General features: G+C 41.8%; 1 protein-coding gene across 1 annotated transcript in view; it reads right to left on the bottom strand.

The window, feature by feature from the left end:
- Positions 1 to 2,225: 2,225 nt before the first annotated feature.
- The window catches only part of LOC121276239 (regulation of nuclear pre-mRNA domain-containing protein 1B-like), a 62,311-nt gene continuing 41,886 nt past the window's right edge, over positions 2,226 to 22,650 (bottom strand). Inside the window, exon 7 of the mRNA XM_041184432.1 lies at positions 2,226 to 4,688. Within this exon, the coding sequence (XP_041040366.1) occupies positions 4,539 to 4,688 (150 nt within the window). The 3' untranslated portion in view covers positions 2,226 to 4,538. The remainder of the gene's footprint in view (positions 4,689 to 22,650) is intronic.

Below are 22,650 nucleotides of genomic sequence, written 5' to 3' on the forward strand. Positions count from 1 at the left end.
ATTGTATCATAAGGCTTAGGTTGGCTACGGAAAAGGGAAGATTTCCGTTACATCGAACAATCTAGAGCAAAACAACTTAATTTTAAGATGGACAATTTCAGTTGAGAGCAGATCTAGCCCTGGTAAATTGGAATCAAAAATTGGCAGGCGAAACTGCAACAGAATAACAGAACAGGCTGCCTTTAAAGAGGAGAGGTTTCAGGTACAGTTCAGCAGACAGGTTCTCCTAAAGTTTGCTTCATTTTTGTCCTCATTCTGATATTCCCCACCTCGATGGAACAGGGAGATTTTCAACTTAGAGTCACCCATTTAGCACTGATAAAATTGGTGCGAGGGCTTTAAATTTTGCATGGAATTCCAATGCGTTTTCTCATTTTATTATCATTTCACTTCTGGGTTTAGCACCTCCAATGCACATGAGCAACTGAATTCCACAGCAAGCTTGAGAGCAACATTCTCGAGTCTGAAACAAGAACCGTAAACTTAAACAATTCATTTACCTAGCTCTGAGGTGAGAGCTGGCTAAGGTTGACTGCATAAATAAACTCTAAAGGGTATGGTGGTAACTAAACAGTGAGTAACATGTAAAGAAGTTATTCAAAATGTTCAACAAGAATAGATTCCATTAAAAAACAAAAACACATCCACAGCCTACTGGGGAATTTAAGGATAACATTAGGTTAAAAGAAAATGCTTATAATGTTGCAAAAAATAGTAGTGTGCCCGAAGATTGGGAGAGCTTTAGAAACCAGCAAAGGGTGACCAAAATTGATCAAAAAAAAGGAAAATAATAGAATATAAAATGGATTGTAAGAGCTTTTAAAAATATGTGTAAAGGAGAGTACCTAAAGTAAATGCTTACCCCTTAGAGGCAGAGACAAGATAAGTTATCATGGGAATGAAGAAATGGCAGAGACGCTGAATAAGTATTTTGTGCCTGTTTTTACAGTATAAGACACAAATTATATTCGAGAAATAGACGGTAACTAAGTAATTCATATCAACAGAGAAAAAGCATTAGAGAAATTTAAGGGGCTATAAGCCAACAAATCCAGGGCCTAATGGCCCACCTCCTACGATTACAATCTATATTAACAACGTAGACAGAGAGAATAATGTATCCAAGTTTGCTGATGATGCAAAGCTAAGTGGAAATCTAAACAGTGAGGAGGACACAAATAAGTTGTAAAGAGGTATAGGCAGATTGAGTAGGCAACAAGCTGGCAGGTGGAGTATAATGTGGGGAAGTGTGGGGCTATTCACTTTGGTAATAATAGAAAAACAGACTCTTTTTTAAAAGATGTGAAACTTTTAATTGTTGGTGTTCAGAGATGCTTGGGTGTACTTGTACAAGGAAAAGAAAGCATAAAAGTACGGCAAGAATTGGGAAGGCAAATGGCTTGTTTACTTTTATTGCAAGACACTGGGGTACATACACAAGAAAGTCATGCTACAATTGTTCAGGGCTTTGGTGAGACCACGCCTGGGGCACTGTTTTGGTTTCCAAATCTAAGGAAGGATATATTTGCCTTGCAGATGGTACAGTGACGGTTCAGTAGATTGGTCTCTGGGATGAGAGGGTTGCCCTATGATGAGATGCTGAGTAAGTTAGGCTGATACACCCTGGAGTTTAAAAGAATGAGTGGCAATCTCATTGAAACATACAAGCTTTCGACTGAGAGGTTATTTCTTCTGGCTGGGGAATCTAGAACAAGGGAGCGTAGCCTCAAGATATGGAGTGGATCATGTAGGACTGCAATGAGGAGTTTCTTCACTCTGAGGGTTGTGCATCATTGAAATTCTCTATCCCAGAGGCTTGTGTATGCACTATCATTCAATATATTCACTCGGAATCAATCTGAATTATGCCCATTTGGGGTGATAAAATGAAGAAAATACATTCTTAAAGGCCACTGCCTCAAGCCCCACCACACAAAAACAAAACTACAACCAAATTTGTCTCCTAAAAACACAAGTTCCAATAAGGCCTTCTACTGCCACAGTTAAATAGGATCAAAAGGCCATGACTAGCCCCACCATCCCATTTCACCCCAAATCCACAAGTAATTGCCACTATATTCACTATTAATGTGTGCAAATGTTTTCACATTATGCTCTTTAATTGTCTTAGAAACAGAAAAAGAAATTTTCCAAATAAATCAGTTTTAAATGTGTGCTTGCTATAAAGAAAGGCATTGCAGAAAATCACTTAGACGTTTAGGAAGTTTACCTTGTAAGATACTCTTTTATTTTAAAAGTTTATTCATAGAATACTATAAATAAAATCATCTGTAGTTCTACCATTCTATAAATATTATACATTGCAGAACAGTTTGAAATGCATGGAAATGCACCAGTAGAGAAATCTTAATAAAATGTGAGAGACAAAATACTGGAAACACTGAAACCAACTGGCTAGCCCATCCATCAGTCACACCTACAAGTTACTCCTCCTTTGCAATGATAAGACATTTGAACAGTAGCAACCTTGTTTCTGGGAGCTGATCTTGTTAGCAAAACCGTTCTTATGTGCGTTTTTGTCTCTTTTTCTGCTAGAGATTTCTTCACTTGCACATTTCTTGATTGAAAGGTAAACACACACACACTTTGTTTAATGCGTTCATCTGAAATAGGCCAGATTAGAAAAGTCTGAAGAATTACATTTCACAACATACCTACATTTTGAGAGATGCAAAAGAAGTTCAACTTACAGAAGGTGAAAGCACAGTTTTTACAGGACCTGTAACAGATGTTTATAACACAAAGTTGCCAGATTTAGAAAGACTATAATTATCTACTGTGCATATATACAAATATCTTACAGATTGATCAGTAATTGCATGGGATAGCTTAGCGGGCAACAAACTACTCTGTGGGATTATAGTGAACCTTATGTTTGTCTGAATTTTTTCTCCTCACTATCTAAGTGGGCACTTTGACCCATTTAAAGTAGGTGGGTTAATGCCTCCAGAAAATAGCAGAGGGAAATTTCAAATATGCTATACATTCACTTATTATATACCACAGTGTAATTTCAAGACCCAAGTACCTGTGGGGAGATGCTTTCAATTTAAAGTGCTTGCCTCAGGTAGATTAGATAGATTAAATACTGAAGTTTTTTTGAAGTATGAATTTCAGCATCAATATTCATACTTAGGACTGATTTCACACTCCACTTTCACCCCATCTAATGGTAGCCATGTATGTAATGTGAGCAAGTACATTCTAGCTGTCAGACCCAACAAGAGGTTGCTATCTGACCAGTAAAACAGAAACCTTCCCTCACAGGTGGGAAGATATTTTTTTAATAATCTTTCCAGGCTGAGCAATTTATACTGAAAGTCATTTACATTCCCGCCCAGTGTCATTACCCTTTGAGTAAACAAAACAGAAAAATCAAACTGCTAATACCACGTTACATTCATGACAATACTACTTTAGGACTCATAATATTGTGTTTAAACATCACTAGTCGTGCTTTTTTTGAATATTTTTTCTCACATGGTAATCACATTAAAAAAATGCAAATAAAAGCAACCTTGAAGAATGCAACTTCATTACATTTTTTTTAAACCACCTATTGGAAAGGAGCAAATTAAGGCTTCAGACAATGTATTGGCTTTGCTAGCTCAAACTCTGCTTAATGAAGGTCGATAAATGTCAGTTATGGTGTCAATGATCCACTGTCAGTAGTGTACAACTATAGCAGCAAAGCCCACCAGTTCCAACTAAATTCAGGAAGCAGCATGCAATGCAGGCTGACCTACAATATCAAACATTAAAGAGGGTTCATTACATTCAGTGTACAGATTGTGTCCATTTCATGGTGCATGCCTGTTACAGATGTCTACATTGTTATTCTGCATTTGATTAGCACAGCTCCTATACTAGGTTCAGGTCTCAACTAGTAGTAATTTTTTGTACTTCAAATGCTTTTATTTGATGGTGAGGTGGCCAATAGCTATTGGTTAAATGACATAATGTGAACAAACATTCATTATTTGAGCTTTACAGGTGCTTAGAGTGTATTCCTTGACATACTTAGTTGCTGCTTCTATGAAATGAGCTGCTAATGTCAATGGTGGCTTTAAACTACTAGTAACTTCCTAGCCATAATGCTTTCAAGGTATCTACATGTTAACCAGCCTACCCACTGTAATAACAATGTGGTCCCACTGATCCAAATCTAACAGGAATCTTTCAAATGACTGAAATACTGTAATTTTTTGCAAGACACAATTCTCTGGCATTCACTTACTCATCAAATAAACAGTTGCCAATTGGCATAAACTGTGTACAGGTAAATAGCCTGTCTTCTCTGTGTGCAAACAGTAGGTTTCTTTTTAAATACCTTTTATTTTATTCACATCAGCTAGCACCGCAACCCTGTAGACATACAAAAATATCACTACAGCAAAATAAGTTTCTGACTTTTTAAAACAAGAAAAAAAATATTGGGGGGGGGGGGGTCTGAAAATTATGCACTCCTTCCTCTATGTCCTTTTTAAAAGTCTTTTATAGCAGAAGAATTGAACAGATCAATCAGTGGAGAAGAGATCCCCTGCAGAGGGCAATGGGGCCAAGCCACCTGTCACATTAGGAAGCTGGGAAAGATCTGGTAAGCTCTGGATGTGGGACTTGAGTTCTTTCCGCACTTGTGTGACCTTGGCTAATTTGTGCTTGTACTCCTGTAAAACAGATAAAGATGCATGTGGTCACTCATTAGAAATATCTGCATTTTGTTAAAGTTAGGCTAAATTTTCTGATCATCTAAAGAGCTATTAATGATGAGGAATGAAAGATTTTCATAGTTAGTGCCTGCACTCATAAAAGCATCACCCGTGGTAGGGGACACAGTTTCAGAATAAGGGACAGGCCATTTAGGACTGAGATGATGAGGAATTTCTTCACTCAGAGGGTGGTGAGTCTCCAGAATTCTCTAACACAGATGGATGTGGAGGCTCAGTTGTTGAGTATGTTCAAGACTGAGATTGACAGATTTCTACATATTAAAAACATCAAGGGAGCCGGGGCTAGTGCAGGAAAATGAAGTTGAAGTAGATCAGCCAAGATCTCATTGAATGGTGGCGCTCCTATTTATGTTCTTATTAGTGTGACACTTTCACTAGCTTTAATAGGTATTGCTGAGGTACCTCTAAACAAGAATGGCAATTTATTGCCACTAGCCCTTGCTTCCAAACGATTTAGGATACCAGATTCTGCCCAAGTTCATTTGACTTAAGAAAGAACTCACGTTTATACAAAGCCGTTCACATTGCCAGGACATCCCAAGATGTTTCTCAGCCAATGATTACTTCTGAACTGTAGTCACTGTTGTTTTGTAGCCAAAACGGAGCAGCTAATCTGTGCACAGCAAGGTCCCACAAACAGCAATGAGAGGAACGACCAGTTAATCTGTTGTGGTGATCTTTGTTCCATGTTGAGTGTTAGTTCGGACACAGAACTGAAGAACTCACTGCTCTTTCCCCAAACAGTGTCATGGCATCTTTTCTGTTTATCTGAACTGACAGACAATACATTAGATTAACATCCAATGAAAGACGACACCTTCAACAATACAGCACTCCTTCATGGCAGCACTGAAGTGTTGCTTTACATTATGCGCTCAAGTTCTGCAGTGGGGCTTAAACACAGAGCATTCTAACTCATCAACAAGAGTTCTACCATTGGGTAAAGCTGACATCTGATCTTACTAAACATGAGAAGTCAAGTCCCACTCCAGGGCAGAAGCACAACAATCCAGGTTGACATTCCAGTGCAGTACTGAGGGAGCTCTGCACTGTCAAAGGTATCATCTTTGCAATCAGAAGTTAATCTAAGGCCCTCTATGCTCTCTCTGGTGGATGTGAAAGATCCTATGGCACTACTTAGAAGGTGAGCAGGCAGGATATCCCCAGTGTCCTGGGCAATCTTTATCCCTCAATCAACAACGTAAAAACAGATTATCGGGTCATTATCGCATTGCTGTTTGTGGGAGCCTGCTGTGCACAAATTGGCAGCCACGTTTCCTACATTACAACAGTGCATACACTTCAAAAAAGTGCTTCATTGGCTGGAAAGCGCTTTGAAATGTCAGGTGGTCATGAAAGGTGCTATGTAAATACAAATCTTTCTTTATTAAAAGCAGACTTTATTCCATCAGTCTGGACTGGATGAAAACCTAGGGCACAGAGGTGAAAAGATAACTGCCTGATCTACTACAACAACAGAAAACGCTGAAAATACTCAGCAGTTATTCCCTCCTGTGCAGGCTGTGCACAAGTCATTCCGGTTTAAGTTACGGCACATGCACGACCACGCAAAGCAATTTAAAGGACTTGCGCACTCGAATTAATCGACCACACACACAGAAAAAAAATTAGAGGGATGATAAAAGTAGGCTCTTTACCAGCAACTTTAGCCCAACAAAAAATGGCAGCGATGGATATGATCTGAAATTTTTGAACTAAGTGTTGAGTCCAGAAGACTGTAAAATGCCTAATCAAAAGGTGAGGTGCTGTTCCTCAAACTTCCATTGAGCTTCATTAGAACATCCAGGAGGCAAGAACAGAGAGATCAGAGTGGGAGCGGAGTGGTGAATTAAAATGACAGGTGACCAGAAGCTCAAGGTCATGCTTGCAGACTAAGTAGAGGTGCTTTGCGATCTGATTGGTCTCTCCCATTTAGAGGACAGCACAATTTGACAGAGTGCAGTATAACAAATTGAAAGAAATACAAGTAAATTGTTGTTTCACCTGGAAGGATTGCTTGAGACTTTGGGTGGTGGGAAGGAGATAAAGAGACAGGTGTTGCATTTCCTGTGCCTGAAAGGGAAAGAGCACTCGGAAGGGATGGAGAGTGGTAGAGGTGATTCAGCAGCTGGCCAGGGTGTTGTGGAGGGAATGGTCCCTTTGGAATGCTGAAAGGGAAGGGGAGGGGAATATGTGCTTTACTGTGGTGAAAATGGCACAGGATGATTCACTGAATGTGGAGGCTGGTTGGGTGGAAGGCGAGGACAATGGAAATTTTATCCTGGTTCCGTGAGGAAGTGGAAATAGTAAGAGCAGAAGTGTTTGAAATGTGACTGATGCGGTTGAGAGCCCTGTGAAGAATGCTGGAGGGGAATCTTTGGTTGAAGAAAAAGGAAGACATAATGGAAGTACTGGTTGGTGGCATCGTCAGAACAGAAATGATGGAGATGGAGAAACTGCAAGATGGGATAGCCTCCTTACAGTCACCCTATGCTTCTGGTTGCCTGTCATTTTAATTTTCCACCCCACTTCCACTGTGATCTTGGCCCCAGTACTATTCTAATGAAGCTTAATGGAAGCGTTGAGGAACAGCACCTCATCTTTCAACCAAGCACTCTACAGCCTATCGGACTCATTATGTTCAATGATTTCAGATCATAACGTACCACTGCTCCTGATTTTGGGACAGCAGCTGCTGGGAACGATTCTGCTTTTGTCATTTACACTTCCTCTCGATCCATCTTTTTCTTTCTTTTATTGTCTCATTATGACACCCCTTTTATCTTGCACCCTCATCCTTTTGTTGTTTAATCACTCCCGCCTTCCACCCATCACAGACCTTCCCTTTTGTTCTTTCCTCCCTCCATCTTTTCCCTGCCTCTGCATTTACTTAAAATCTGCTCCATCTTTAAATTTTGACAGTTCTGATCAAAAGTCAATGACCTGAAACATTAACTTTCTTCACAGATGCTGTAGACCTGACAAATATTTCTGGCATTTTTTTGTTTTTTATTTCAGATTCCCAGCATTCACAGTATTGTTTTTGTACCATGTCATATGGAGTCAGTGAAAATGTGGTTATACAGAAATAATGAAAGAAAATATCATTTTGAGAGTTGTCAAACATCATAATGAAAATAGAGCACTGTTTTCCTGCCTTTCCAAACTTAAAATAAAGTTTGCCAAACATTTTTCATTAAAACAAGTATCCAATTAAAAGGTGGTTGAACAGTAAACCCAGTATACACTGTGTACAATAGGAAGCTAATAAACATCATCAAAAATGCAAGACCAGGAATGGTACATTAGCAATAATGTTGACCAAGGCACATAAATTTAGTGTTTACCCATAAAAATTTCTTCTAAAAATTAAACTGTGATTATATTTAATAACAGGAAAAAAAACACCTTGTTCATTGGGGAAGAGGAATTGGATAGGAAGTTACTGGACTGGGCAACTGAGGTGGCTGAAGTGAAATCAGTGAAGAAAAAGCTTGCATTTATATGGCGCCTTTCCCATCTGCAGGTGTCTCAAAGTACTTCACAGCCGATCAATTACTTTTGAGATGTCAAGATAGAAATTATTGTAAGTAATGTTATCATACAAATGATTAGCTTTAATTTTCAACAAGACTGCTAATAAAAATGTTGTTGCATCAGATAAAGGAAGAAATATCCTGTGCATATTGTCAACTTACAGAAAATGACACACAATTCTTCAACCTTTCCAAACAAAACATAAGGCTCACACTTATTCATTTTAACAGCAACCTGGTAAAGGAGTTAATGAGAAGGACAATAGTGCCCATCAGAAACAATGGGGTTTGTGAAATACAGTTTCAATCAAGACACTAATTAACTGTTCAAACTTTTCGTTATTTGTTTGTTCATGGATGTGGGTGTTGCTGGCTAGGCAAGGATTTATTGCCCATCCTTGGGGAGAGGGCATTTAAGAGTCATATGTTGGCTAGGCCAGACCAGCAGATTTCCTTCCTTAAAGACATTAGTGAACCAGATGGATTTTTACAACAATTGACAATGGTTTCATGCTCATCATTAGACTTTTAATTCCAGATTTTTTTTTAATTTGAACTCAAATTCCACCATTTGCTGTGGTGGGATTTGAACCCAGGTCCCCAGAACCTTACCCTGGGTCTCTGGATTATTAACCCAGCGACAAATCATTACACCATTGCCTCCTCCCCACAATGAATTAAAACTTGTGCCTTCCTGTATATGTTACTACTGCAAATGAAAAGTGATGTCCATTACATTCTACTCTGAAATGTCACACTACCAGACCATTCCATTCAGGCTAAAACTTGCTGTCCATTTTATGAACACATAAAACATACAAGATGCATGAAACTAAAAATGGAATTTTAACTCCCTCTGCCCAGTGGAAACTGAACAGATTGAGAGTTCAAATGCAAGCAGTATGGTAATTTTAACTCTGCAGTTGTCTTGGATAGTTAAACCACTCACCTGACGGTTAAGATCACATTAATATTAGGGGACCCACTGCTATCTCAACGGTTTTCTGGGTAGAGTGTATCGCAGACAATCCGCTCAGTAATGTCTGGCAGGCAAGTGGAGGCTTCATTGGCAAGTGTAAAGATTATTTCTCTGGTGCCTTGAGGAGCAGAACTCTTCTCAAAGCCCCAGAAAGATAGGTTGGGTCTCTACAATCTTTCTGCATTCATAAACCCTCCCACCCCGACCTGTCCTACCCATCTCATGACGACAACTAAGTGCCAATGGATAACCTCTGGACTGCTTGTTACTTACCAGCTGAAACCCGGTCCATTTCACAAAGCCCTGCTGTTAAAATGGACTTAGCCACTCACAGTGCCTCCGGGCAACCAGAACAGAGTTAAAACCCCCCCTTAAAAGCGCAAAAAACATTAAAGGTAGATTTTGCATATAGGGAGTTAAAATATGCTCGTTTTTCCTGCACAGTTCAACAATTTGAAAGATTTTTGAACGAAACACATGTTTTGTAGACCTATTGATGCAATGCCATACATGATTTATATTTCAACTGAGAGTCCAGATGATTCATTCAGTACTGAGCAGCACTGAAGGTATTGAGAGGAGCGTTTAGTGTTTCATTCAGATCAAAGTGCTCTCAATAGAGTAGGAGCTGTTTCAAGCTGAGGAGGATGTGTTCTCATCTAATCTAGACCTCACTTATCAGTTAGGGCTTTAACCATGCATCATTTGATTAGTAATAAAAAAAGGCCCTGAATCTTGGCAAATTTACTGACTAATGAAGCTGTCGTATGCCTTGTAGAAACCTGGACTCTAGGCTTTATCTTACATTTTGTTTTGATAGTAAGCTTCCATTTTGGAAACCATGACATAAAATATGAAGTTGATACTTCATGGGACCCCCAGAACGATGACGAAAGATTCCCTGTGAAGGATGTAATGGGACCAATTAAAGTTAGCAGTTTAAAAAGTGGAGAAAGGAATTTGGTATTTCTATGCACAAATCATTAACCCAAAGTATTTTAACTATCATACCAGTTCAAAAGGCACATTAACTCTGGTCCCTTATATTGTTAGATTTATCAACTCTCCCAGCCAGATTATTGATGTAATTAAAACTTGCTGTTAGACAGAAATATTCACACTCTCAAAAATAAATAATTAAATTAAAGATACTAAGTATCAGTCTGAAATATTTGATTTTTAAAAGTGGTTCTTCTAGGGTATTATAATGTTAATCCTCGCCATTACACCATATACGTCTCTCAGTAAACTAAGAAGTTAGTACTAAAATTAAGTTTAATGTCCTATCATGCATGCAGGAATGGCAGATCTGTCTATGAAATTAGCTGGGTGAAATTGGACCTCGTGTTCATTTTCTGGTGAAAAACTGAGGCACAAAAGTCCAATATAGAAAGCGACATCCCACAAGCTGCATCCGATGCTGGTTCATTCAAGCGCTGTAGGGCCTGTAATAGATGTTTGCAGATTCAAGGAGCCTAATAAAATGTCTAATTTAGGTTCCCTTTCCCAACCTGGTCAACATGAGGGAAGAGCTTGCCCCGCATAAGCTCCAACTAGTTCTTGCAGTTCCATAGCCTTCTAGTCAGCACTCCTTAAAGGGACCAACGGAAGCCTATGAAGAGCAGGTACATTTAACGCATATCTTAATATATAGCCAGGAGGAGCTGGAGTGCTCCTCCTGCCTCTACAGTAATGCTGTGGGATGCTGCCACCCCCTGTTTACAATCTTCCAGAATGCCTCCTCCTTCAGGACTTACCCAAAGGCCATTGGTGGATCCACAGAAATCTTCCAAAAAATCAAAAACTTATGTTTTCCTGAACAGCAAGTAGCAGCCTCACCTCGTACAACTGGGCCTAGCATGGGTTCCCAACTCTGATTGGAGGTATTCCTGGAGGATTGATTATGTGATGTTTGATCATATGACATGAGTAGGGTGTTGTGTTTACCATTGTCATGAAGAGATTAATATCTATAATGTTATTGGAAATTATTTTTTAAAATAGAGTTTAGTGGTGACTGTGTCTATGTGTGTATGTGTGTCCTAATTAGATTAAAGCCAGCTGGTCTAGAAGCTTTGATGTATAGAAAGCAGTAGGTTTGAAATGGTAATTAGATAAACATGGGGAATGTAGAAACATTGATGTCAAGGGGGCAATTTGGATTTTTAAATAAACCATTCAAAAGAATGGATGAAATCTTACACCTAGCTAGATGACGCCAAGCAATATTTTTTTCAGCTAATAAAATTGGTGGAATGAAAGGATGGTATTGTTAGAAGAGATAAAATTAAAAGCCTACTGATATAATGGAAAATTGACATTCAAAGAGAAAGATATGTATAAAGAGAAAGGAGATTGTGTATAAGTCAGAGGCATTTTAAGATTCAACAAGTGTGAGAAGCATCAAGCTGCTGTCTGCAAGGACCCAGAGCTGAAAGAAACTCATTTTGAATGCGACTGTCCAGGTTGTGCTTTGCCAGGTGTCTCTTTAAATCTATGAGATTTACTGTTGCCTTAACAGGGGTATAACTGAGGGTCAGATTAATTAGGGGGGTTTCGTAGTTATTATAGTAGTAATTTTGTAGATGTATGTGTTTAACATCTTTCTTTTATTAATAAATGTTTAACTTAGTTTTATAAAACGCTCTTGACAGTTGGTGGTCTTATTACTACTGAATTCAAAGCCTGCATCTCGAAACATTCAAATTGCAAAAATGGGTTACGACAGTTGTTTCAAGTTTCCCTCTGGGATTTGAACAACTCAGTTTTTACTGTCGGCTGTTTCATAATACCATATAAAGTTTGGGGTGACTGTAGTGGAATAGCTTTGCTCATACTAGTAGCTGTTGTGTGAGACGTTTCAGCGAGCAGGTAACGAGGGGAAGCAAAGATGGGCAAAAGGGGAACTAATGGTGGGGGAGGAATTTGCATGCGGGATAGCTGTGCTGGTAACACTCAGATTACCCTCATAACCAACAGTAATAAAATAACTTACTGTTAGTCTACATGTATTCCCTAAGACCCCAATATCCCAAATGTAACGAGCAGTAATCCTAAAACTCACTGATATTCACTCTGAAACCAGTGCCAGAATTCCACTGCATTGCACAAGGTGTAATCAGGCTCCCCAGTTCTCACTTTTACTGGACCTCATCACTCTCTCTATCTGCGAGCCACCATCAGAGCTGATTGCCCTTGGACTTCACCAACTGACACAGACCGACCTGAACCAAACTGAGGGGTCAAGAAAAGGGAAACAGGCTCGGTGTTTGGGGCACTTCTCACAGAACACATCATCCTAAACTCAGCATCAACATTTCTAAACTGCTCACTGGGTTCAGACTCAATATATAAAAGAGAGTTTTCATAGAATGGTAAAAATTTCAGTGCAGGCGGAGGCTACTGGTCTAGTGCTTTCTCCTCTTGGCCAATTCCTGACACATACTTTTTATACTTTCCCTTTTCAATCACATATCTCATTCACTTTTAATTAATGTTCTAGTCTCTGCTACCTCATTAGCTGGCTTTGTTGGCCTTCGTGCTTTAACACCATCAGTGCAAAAACTTTCTTCTGCTTTTCCCCTAGCTAGAATTCTTATTCTACATTCTCTTATTCCCCATTTGCCCACCAGTGGGAAAACAAACCAAAAGTAAGATCCAGAGATTTCACTCATTCCTTTACTGGCTACTCCCCTCTCAGTGACACTCTCACTTAGCACATTTCTGTTGATGCTCCCATCTCTAAAGGAAATGCTGGGTGCCATGCCCAATGCACACTGTTTCATTGAGTTCCTTACGCTTCCCTGATTTCCTTTTGAATTCCATTTCCTAGTCGGCATCTCAACTCCAAGCTCCCAACCCCAGTCTTCCTCTCTCCTTGCCTGAGCCCCAACCTCCGGACCCACAGACCTCTCCCTCTTTCTCCCACACCTCAGCCTAATCTCCTAAATCCCTGTTCCCTAGTCTTCCTCTTTTTTTCCATCCACAATCCCACTTTCAGTCTCCAAGAGCTTCTGGCCCCAAGCCCCAATACCCCATGTCTCTCTCACTCCCAAACTCCCATCTAATGTCCTCATTCCCAGTGTGCCTCCCTCCCTCATGTCCCCACCCACGATTCAATTCCAGGCTCCCCAAGCTTCCATCCCTTGACCATTCCCAGTATTCCTCTTCCTTAGCCCTAATTCCCAGTACCTCTCTCTTGCTCGAGCTTCCATTTGGTGACCTCATTCCCCATCTCCCTCTTTCCTCAAATGCCCATTCTTACTCTCCCTCTCTAATCCGAGCTCCTATTTCCAATCTCCCTCTCTACTTCAAGATCCCATGCCCCAGTCTCTTTCATCAACCCTCAGCCAGTTTTCTTCTTCTCCTTGTCTTAAGCCCCCTTTCCCTCAAGCCCTCAATGGTGACCCCCATTCTTCAGTCTCCATCTGAGTCCTCAGCCCAATCACATTCTCTCTTCTGAATCCTCGGCCCCAACCCAAATTCCCAATCTTCCTCTCTCCCTAAAATTATCAACCCGATCCCCATTTCCAGTCTCCCTCTTCCCCAAGCCTTCATTCCCAATCCACATTTCTATTTTCCCTTTTCTCTCCAAGTCTCCATTGTCTTCCACTTATCTGAGTCTCCATCCCATTCTCCGTCAAACTGCCAATGACCCCATTTCCAGTTTCCCTCTCTCCCCAAGCTTCCATTACTCAGTTTTCTTCTTTTCTCCAATGCCCCATCTCCTGGTTCCAGTCTCACCTCACATTCCTTCTGACCCTAGTTTGCTGTCACCCTTTCCTCCTGCCCTGTGCTCCAGTCTCCTGTCCCCTTGTCTCTGTTCAGCAGGTCCCTTTCTCTTTTACATTCCCCCAAGCTCCAGGTTGTTTTACCAGCAGCCAGTCCAGTTTATGATCACCCCTAAGAAAGACTAGCGGTGGTGGTGATGTGGCCAAGGCCCGAAGGCTTCTCTGCAGCAGAAGCCGGTGATGTCAGGGAGTGGAGGCCACTGGTACAATAGAAAGGATGAAGTTCTCCCATTGCTGTTAGCTTCAGCGACCAGGAAATCTGTCCCAGTCCAGGAGAATCTCGGACAACCACGAGGACTGGCAATCTCAGTCCAATGTGCAAAATGTATGGTATGCCTATTTGTAAGTGAAAATTGTAAATGAGGTCACAAAATGATCAACTAACCCAATTTACATACTGAAATGGCCTCCTTCCTGTTTTAGGTGAGAGTACTGGGCACCCAGTTATAGGCCTCTCTGAGGGAAGGCCTTAGACATCAAAGGGGTAAAAAAGACGTCCACCCCCTATTCTCCTCTGACAATTGCCTGTTTCTCAGGCAAGAAAAAGGAAACTGGCAATGGAAAAAAATCACCATCAGTATATTAGCCGGAATGGGACAAAGGAAACCATAATTAACCCATATCATTCAAATGGTACAGGCAGTTTGCAGACTTTTTGCTACCTGTTAATTATAATGATTGTGATGTCCAGCCCAGTGCTAGACGTGCTTTTTAGTGGCTGCTCACCCGAGCAAGAGGCCCAGGTTTGTGAGTGACTAGCACCATTTAAAGATAGCCTGCAGTACTTAAAGCCAAATTACACCCTCTTAAAGGGGAGATGCATTTCAGCTACAGTCTGGGCTGGAACAGGTTACAGAAGAGCTGAACCATCAAGAACATACAGAAATGGAGCAACAGGCCAGAGAGGGTGGCCAGATTTTCAGATGGCATGCTGGATGCCTTGGTGTAGGAGATGTACAGGAGGACAGAAGCTGTCATCCAGCAACTGACCAGAAGCCCCTCCAGACAAGTACTCGGAAGGCAGTGGGAGCAGCCAGTCATTGCAGTCAATGCCAGCAGTCTAGCCCCTAGGACCTGGATGCAGTGCAAAAAGAAATTTAATGACCTCCCACGAGTGGTCAAAGTCAGTGAATGTATCTTCAAATGCTCTTTCCTATCAACTGCATCACTAGCCTCTCACACTGTTCCATTCACCACAGCCCCTCCACTTGTCTATCAAAAATCTCTATCAAGCACGACTTATAACTTCACTTCATTGCCCTCCCTCTTGTGTACTTAGCACTGATGCAAGCATACAATTCACATCTTGCACCCACTGCCAACTATTCAACTGTGGCAAGTACATCACCTAACCACATTGCAGCACACTCACTGACACACTTCCCTCTCTCTTTTAGGGCAAGGTGGCACATAATAGGTGGCAAATGCAGCTAACTAGCAGGAAGCAGGTGGTGGTGCAGAAAATCATTGGAGCAGCCTTCAATGACACCATTGAGAATGATGGTATGAGTCATAGAGGTCGACAGCACAGAAAAAGGCCCTTCAGCCCATTGAGTCTGCGCTGGTCAAACAAGTACCTAACTATTCTAATCCCATTTTTCAGCACAAGGCCGATAGCCTTGTATGCCATGGCATCATAAGTGCACATCCAAATACTTCTTAAATGTTATGAGGGTATCTGCCTCTACCACCCTTTCAGGCAGTGGGTTCCAAATTCCCACCGGACCTCATCACTCTCTCTATCTGCAAGCCACCATCAGAGCTGATTGCCCTTGGACTTCACCGATTGGCACAGACTGACCTGAACCAAACCGAGAGATCAAAAAAAGGGAAACAGGCTCGGTATTTGGGGCATTTCTCACAGAACATAGCATCCTAAACTCAGCACCAACATTGCTAAACTGCTCACTGGGTTCAGACTCAATATATAAAAGAGAGTTTTCATGGAATGGTAAAAATTTCTAACTATTCTAATCCCATTTTCCAGCACTAGGCCCATAACCTTATATGCCATTGCATTGCAAGTGCACATCCAAATACTTCTTAAATGTTATGAGGGTATCTGCCTCTACCACCCTTTCAGGCAGTGAGTTCCAAATTCCCACTGGACCTCATCACTCTATCTGCAAGCCACAATCGGAGCTGATTGCCCTTGGACTTCACCAATTGGCACAGATTAACCTGAACCAGGTATCTGCCTCTACCACCCTTTGAGGCAGAGAATTCCAAATTCCCACCACCCTCTGGGTGAAAAAATTCTTCCTCACTTCCCCTCTAAACCTCCTGCCCCTTACCTTAAATCTATGCCCCCTGGTTATTGATCCCTCCACCAAGGAGGAAAAGTTCCTTCCTGTCTACCCTATATATGCCCCTCAATTTTATACACCTCAATTATTTACCCCCTCAATCTCCTCTGCTTCAGGGAAAACAAACCCAGTCTATCCAATCTCTCCTCATAACTAAATGTATGTTCCTGCCTAATCCAATTTGTCACATCCCATAATCCGTTATGATTTACACGCTGCAGATGGTGTAACCTGGCACCTTTTTGCTTTCTCCCCTTCCATCATCCCAACACTGGTCTCGAATGTCTGAAAGCATAAAGGCTCAAGAACTGCTGCCAGGCCTGGCAGTTGTTTGGGAGGCCAAAGGCCTAGATGAAGAGACTGATGACAAACAAACATGAGCACTCAATCTGACAAGTGCAGCTATCAGCTCAGTGTGTCTACTTTAGAGGTTAGCATAGATGTGGGATCAGCAATTGATGAATTCCTGGACATGTGTGGGCTGCAACTAGGAAAAGGGGAAAGGGTCATGCGGGTGCTAGTTGTCCAGAGGGTGAGGTCACACACGAGTTCTGCTGCAGAAGACTCAAATGATGACTTTGGTGGAGCGGCACATAGAAAAATTGCTGATAAACAGTTTCATAGCCATGCTTAGTGGATCGGCTGACTTGCCAGACAGCCTCTGGTCACTGTCAAGGAGCATGGATAGTCCGGCTCCAATTTGCCACAGGGTTTTGCACTGAGCTTGGAGTTCAACATTTCCAGCGTGGAATTAGTAGCCAACTCCATAAGAGCACTGGTGGATCTGACCATGATTCAGTATCAGATGTCTCAGCTTCCAGGGAGAAGCCACTTAATTGTGAGTGCTGCAGTGGAAGCTCAGGCTGAGGTCATGAAATCTCAAAGTGTTGCCTTGCAATCCAAGTTTGGTGCCATTCAAGGTCAGACTGTTTCCACCAGGACTGCAGATATCAGTGCTCATAGGGGTTTGCACAACAGTCCAGCAGTCTGTGCTCCAGCAGATTAGACGGATTGCTGAAGCACTGCCCCTAGAGAGATGGCAGCAGTTCCATGGATTCCAAACTGGCTGTCTTTTCTTAGGGTGACAACGTTCATGTTCCCGCCCCTGCCATTCCACCACTGCCCTTGCTGTTGGGTTTTCAGTCAGCCAGTCCAAACAGCCAATTTTGAATGGGTTATTGGATATTTTCCTGCATAACATTGATATGAAATGGTTGTTTTATGGTTGCTTTTGTTTCAGGAATTTTGCCAAGAGAATGCTCTGATGGTCTGTAACTGTGAGATGGCGAGGTATAGGATTGGTGTACAATGTGGATCTGGGGTTGCATTCAAGGTAATTAGAGTTGAACTAGGTGCTCACGAACAGCCCGACTGAAATGTGCCTGTGATGGCTGTATCCTCCCTTCCTCTTCCTCCTGAGGTTGTCTTAAGGCGATTGCCAGGCTGTGAAGGTTAGAGCAGACCACCACGAATCGAGACATTCCTCTGGAGAGTATTGGAGGGTTCCTTCAGAGCAGTGGAACCTTTGTTTCAATACCCCAATCATCTGCTGGATGACACTCTGTGGCAGCACAGCTCTCATGGTATGAGTGCCCGTCATGAGTGGTTGGGCTGCAGAGTGGAGTCACCAGCCAAGGTGTACAGCAGATAGTCCTCATCACCCACCCTCTGATTTGACATGGTGACTAAAAGATTAATGGAAGAACAGACCGGTGCAGGATGAACCTCTCATGATTTCTGCCAGGATAGTGGGCATTCACCAGCATGATATGCTGGATGTGGTTGCATACCAACTGCACAATAAGCAAATGGTAACCTCTGCAGTTTGGGTACATCTCAGTAAATGAGACTTACATGCTTCCTGATTTAAAAATGTGACACAGAGCCACGTCCATACAATTGTAAAAATGGCAACACATTCAACTCAGGTGTTAATTCTTTCAATGGAATGATCTACTCCAATGTCATTTCCCTCCCTTTCCCCTACTATGTGAACACATTTAAATAGTTAATTGAGCAGCAATTATCCTGAAAATGCAGCATAATGATCTTAGAACTTAGAGCTGAGTTCAGAGGTGGTTTTGTGGCGCAGTGAGTAGTGTCCCTACCTCTGAGCCAGAAACTCTGGGTTCAAATACCACCCCAGGACTTAATGACCAAGGAAGGTGAGTATGTGAAGGAGCCAAGCAGGTTGATTGTCAACCTGTAACTCCTTCCAACACACCAATGGCGGGTGGTAGGAATGGCAAAGTTTCCTAGTCAGCCAGGACTGCGCGGTAGCTGCAGTGCCACAGCTTCCTCATGTGAAAAGACTATACGCACAAGCTCTTAACATGGGCTGCGTGGCAAGTGTCCCTCTTGCTTTGAGGGACTGCTAGTGAGAGAGAGCTGAGTTCAACGTCCTTATAGGTGCAAGTAAGAAAAATATTTGTCTGAGAATACAATTAGGTACGCATTCAGGGCTCACTGCTACAATAAAAAGGCCAGCTTAGCAATCACCATTTCAGCGTTCACTTTTGAAATTCTTGCTGGGAACTGAGGATGGCAACAAAAAATGTTGACACTTGCCAAGACTTCGTTACATAGGGATCCATTTCTAGCCCCAAATTTATCTGAATAAGCCTTGGTATGTCAAGAAATACACCATTTAAATCAGATTTTGAATTATACTGTCAGGTGAATTAGCTACTTAGCATCTGCATCTCATTGGAAGAGTATCACAGAACTAATTTTAAGCTGCCTCAATTCTGACTTCCTATCCAGATTGAGTCCTCAAACTCAATTGCTTTGAAAAAAAGCCTGCAAACTTTTATCATACCAATATTAATTTTAGCACCTAAACGGAGGCTGCTCCTTGTTATTAATTTGATCTTTCAAAGAAATAAGCAAAATATACCATAGAATATCACAAAGATGTGAAAATACTGGAAAGCACAATTTTAAATAAAAATATTCTTCCTGTCGCGGTCGAAACAGAGCATACAAGGATTATTTGAAGCATCAGTTTAGCTGGTCATTTATTTTTATTGGCAATGGTATGGTCAAGGTATTGTTGCTTTGCATGTGATTGTAATATTTGGTGTCTTTAAACATCTGGTCACCCTAATGTCAAGAGTCAGTGTGATCAGGTAACTCAGTGATTAAGTCACAATTGGTTAATGGTGATCTTAATGTTTTTTCTTGTTAGAATAATATTGTATAGAAGAATTTAAAATTCTAAAAGAGCAGAACAGGGTAGATAGAAACAGACCGTGTCCAATGCTACAAGGGGCCTGGTGTACAGGACATTTAGAACAAAGAGTGAAACAAATCTCTTTACACAGAGCATTGTGAAGCTGCAGAATTCAGTTCCAGGATCAATGGCCAAAGTAGAAACTATGTCAACATCCAAGATCAGATGCAACAGGTGGGTGAAAGGAAACAGGATAAAGAAACTTGGCAAAGGGATGTCACAAATCTGATTAGGATGACTTGATCATGTGGAAAGTAAAGGCATCATAGGCTGGATGGGCAGAAAGGCCTGATCGGAATTCCATTTATGTTTTGTTTTTAATTCCCAGGTTTGCAGCTTTTCTTTTAGCTTTGCTATTATATTCGGGGCTGGAATATAAGTGGCAAGTCGTCAAAGGGTATGCACTATTATATCTTAATGGTTATTGATAGTGGAGCCTGTACAAGGTTTTTAAAAATTCCTCAAAGTGACAGCAGCAATAATTAACTATGACACCAGATCAAATTTCTCCATGGTAAAACTGAATAGACAGTTTAAATTGAGAAATTTACATGAGTTAATCACCTCAAGTGGAGTTCTTTCATGTCAGAGTTTGTGAATATCTTCATAAAATTTGAGCAAATTTCACAATCTTTGCACATCAGAAAAGACAAATTTCTCTGCTGATATATTTCATAAAAAGTATAATGGATCAAAGCTAAGAAAGGATTGATATTTAAATATGTTTATTTATCCTCTGGGGTGTTTGCCAACACAGCTATAATTTTGGATTCTAGCCTCTTGGAATTTTGTTCCGATGTGAGATAAATTAGTGATCAGATGAGCGCTAAATTTTGCAGGACAAGCCTACATCCTAGTTTAATTCTTCCGATATCTCTATAAGCAACAGCCTTCAATAAGATTTTAGCTTCATTACTCACATTGCATTTCCTTTTGCCTTGCACCATTATCCCTTTTGTCATTTAATCTTTTCTGCCTTCCACCCCATCGCAGACCTTCCCTTTTGCTCTTTCCTAGGGAGAGATGGGGGTAGTGGTAATGTCACAGAACTAGGCCTAGACTATACTCTGAGGACATGGGTTCAAATCCCACCCTGGTAGCTGGCGGAATTTAAATTCAATTAAAAATCTGGAATTGAAAACTAGTCTCAGTGATGGTGACCATGAAACTACCATTGATTGTTCCCTTTAGGGAAGGAAGTCTGCCATCCTTACTCAGTCTGGCCTACATGTAACTCCAGATCCGCAGCAATATGGGTGATGCTTAACTGCCCTCTGAAATAGCCAAGCAAGCCACCTGGTTCAAGGGGCAATTAGGGATGGACAACAAATGCTGGCCTTGCCAGTGACACCCACATCCTGTGAAAGAATAAAAATGTTCCCACCTTCCATGCTGTTTTTTCTGAAATAAGAGATCCCACCCACCCCCCGCCACTTTGGTCACTGAAGGACTCGTGTTAGCATAATTGGAAAGAAGCTTGAGAACAGTGTTATCCAATATGTTGGGCACTAGCTACATCTGGCTAATTGGGAATCCAGATATGGATAACTGTTTCAGATTTTCTTTTATTCTTTCATGGGATGTGGGCATTTACTGTCCATCCCTAATTGCCCTTGAACTGAGTGGCTTGCTAGGCCATTTCAGAGTCAACCACATTGCTGTGGGTCTAGAGTCACATGTAGGCCAGAACAGGTAAGGACAGATTTCCTTCTCTAAAGGGCATTAGTGAGCCAGATTGGCTTTTACAACAATCGATGATAGTTTCATGGCTATTATTACTGAGGCTAGCTTTCAATTCCAGATTTTGTTAATTGAATTTGAATTCCACCAGCTGCCATGGTGGGATTAAAACCCATGGCCCTAGGTCTCTGGATTACTAGTCCAGGAACATTATCACTACACTACTATCCTCACTCACACACTTACCACTGCTGCAGGTCTCACACCCACATTTCCCTCTCTCTTGCAGGACAAAGTCATCCATAACAGGAGACAGCAGCACAAAACCAGCAGGGGACAGCAGCTGCCATTATTGGCACTGAGGTTGCAGCAACCATCGTCACTGAAGCCATCTAGGATGATGGTATATTCCTGCCTTATGCCTTCTCAATTCCCACTTCACTCTCATCCCACAATCCGGCATGATGTGCATACAGATGGTCCAACCCATATACTTCTAGCTTTCCCTTTACACCCCTCACTCATTCCAACTCTCCCCTTGCGTATCTGAACACAAGTGCACAAGAACTACTAGATAGTCAGGCAGTGGTTCTGAGGATGAAGGCACAGATGAATAGGAGACCAATGAGGAAGAAGCACCATCACTGGATCCATCACAGCAACCATGCTGGCACTGCACCTACCTTAAGGGTGGTATAAAGGTGGGATCAGCACCTGGTGAGTCATTGGGCACAAGTAGGCTGCTGCCAGACCAAGAAGAAAAGACGGCCTGCTTGCCAGCTCACCGGGGGTCAAAGTCACAGATGACTTCTGCTGTACAGGACTCAGGTGAGGACTTTGATGAGGTGCTGAATGGCTAAAGGTTGATGGGTATGCAGAGAGAAATGTTTGGTGCATTGGCAGGCCTGCCACAGAGCCTGTTGTCACTGTCAAGGAGCATGGAGGAGTTCAGTCCACTTGGCACATGTCTTCATGCAGAGCTTGGGCTTCATCCTTTCCAGCGTGGAAGTGGTGACCAACCCCATGAGAATACTTGCAGGCACAGGTGAGAAGCAGTATCCGGTGACTGATGTCTCAGCTTCCATTTCAATATGGGCAGAAGCCATACAATATCTGAGTGCTGCAATGGAAGCTCAAACTGAAGTCACAAAATTTCTGCTTCTTACCATGTGAGCCCAGCTTGGTGCCGAGGCAACTCAGACTGCTACCAGGGCTGCAGATGCTGGTGCTCAAAAGGAATATGCAAGGTCTCTTAGAGGTGCAGCAATCTGTGCTCTGGTAGATTACCAGCATTGCTAAGGGAGTTTCCCAGTGGAGTGGCAGTGGTTTCGTGGTGCACCAATCTGCTGTCCTGTCAGTCGGTCAGCCAGCCAGCC

Source organism: Carcharodon carcharias, chromosome 3, assembly GCF_017639515.1.
Source record: "Carcharodon carcharias isolate sCarCar2 chromosome 3, sCarCar2.pri, whole genome shotgun sequence".
Taxonomy (NCBI): Eukaryota; Metazoa; Chordata; class Chondrichthyes; order Lamniformes; family Lamnidae; genus Carcharodon; species Carcharodon carcharias.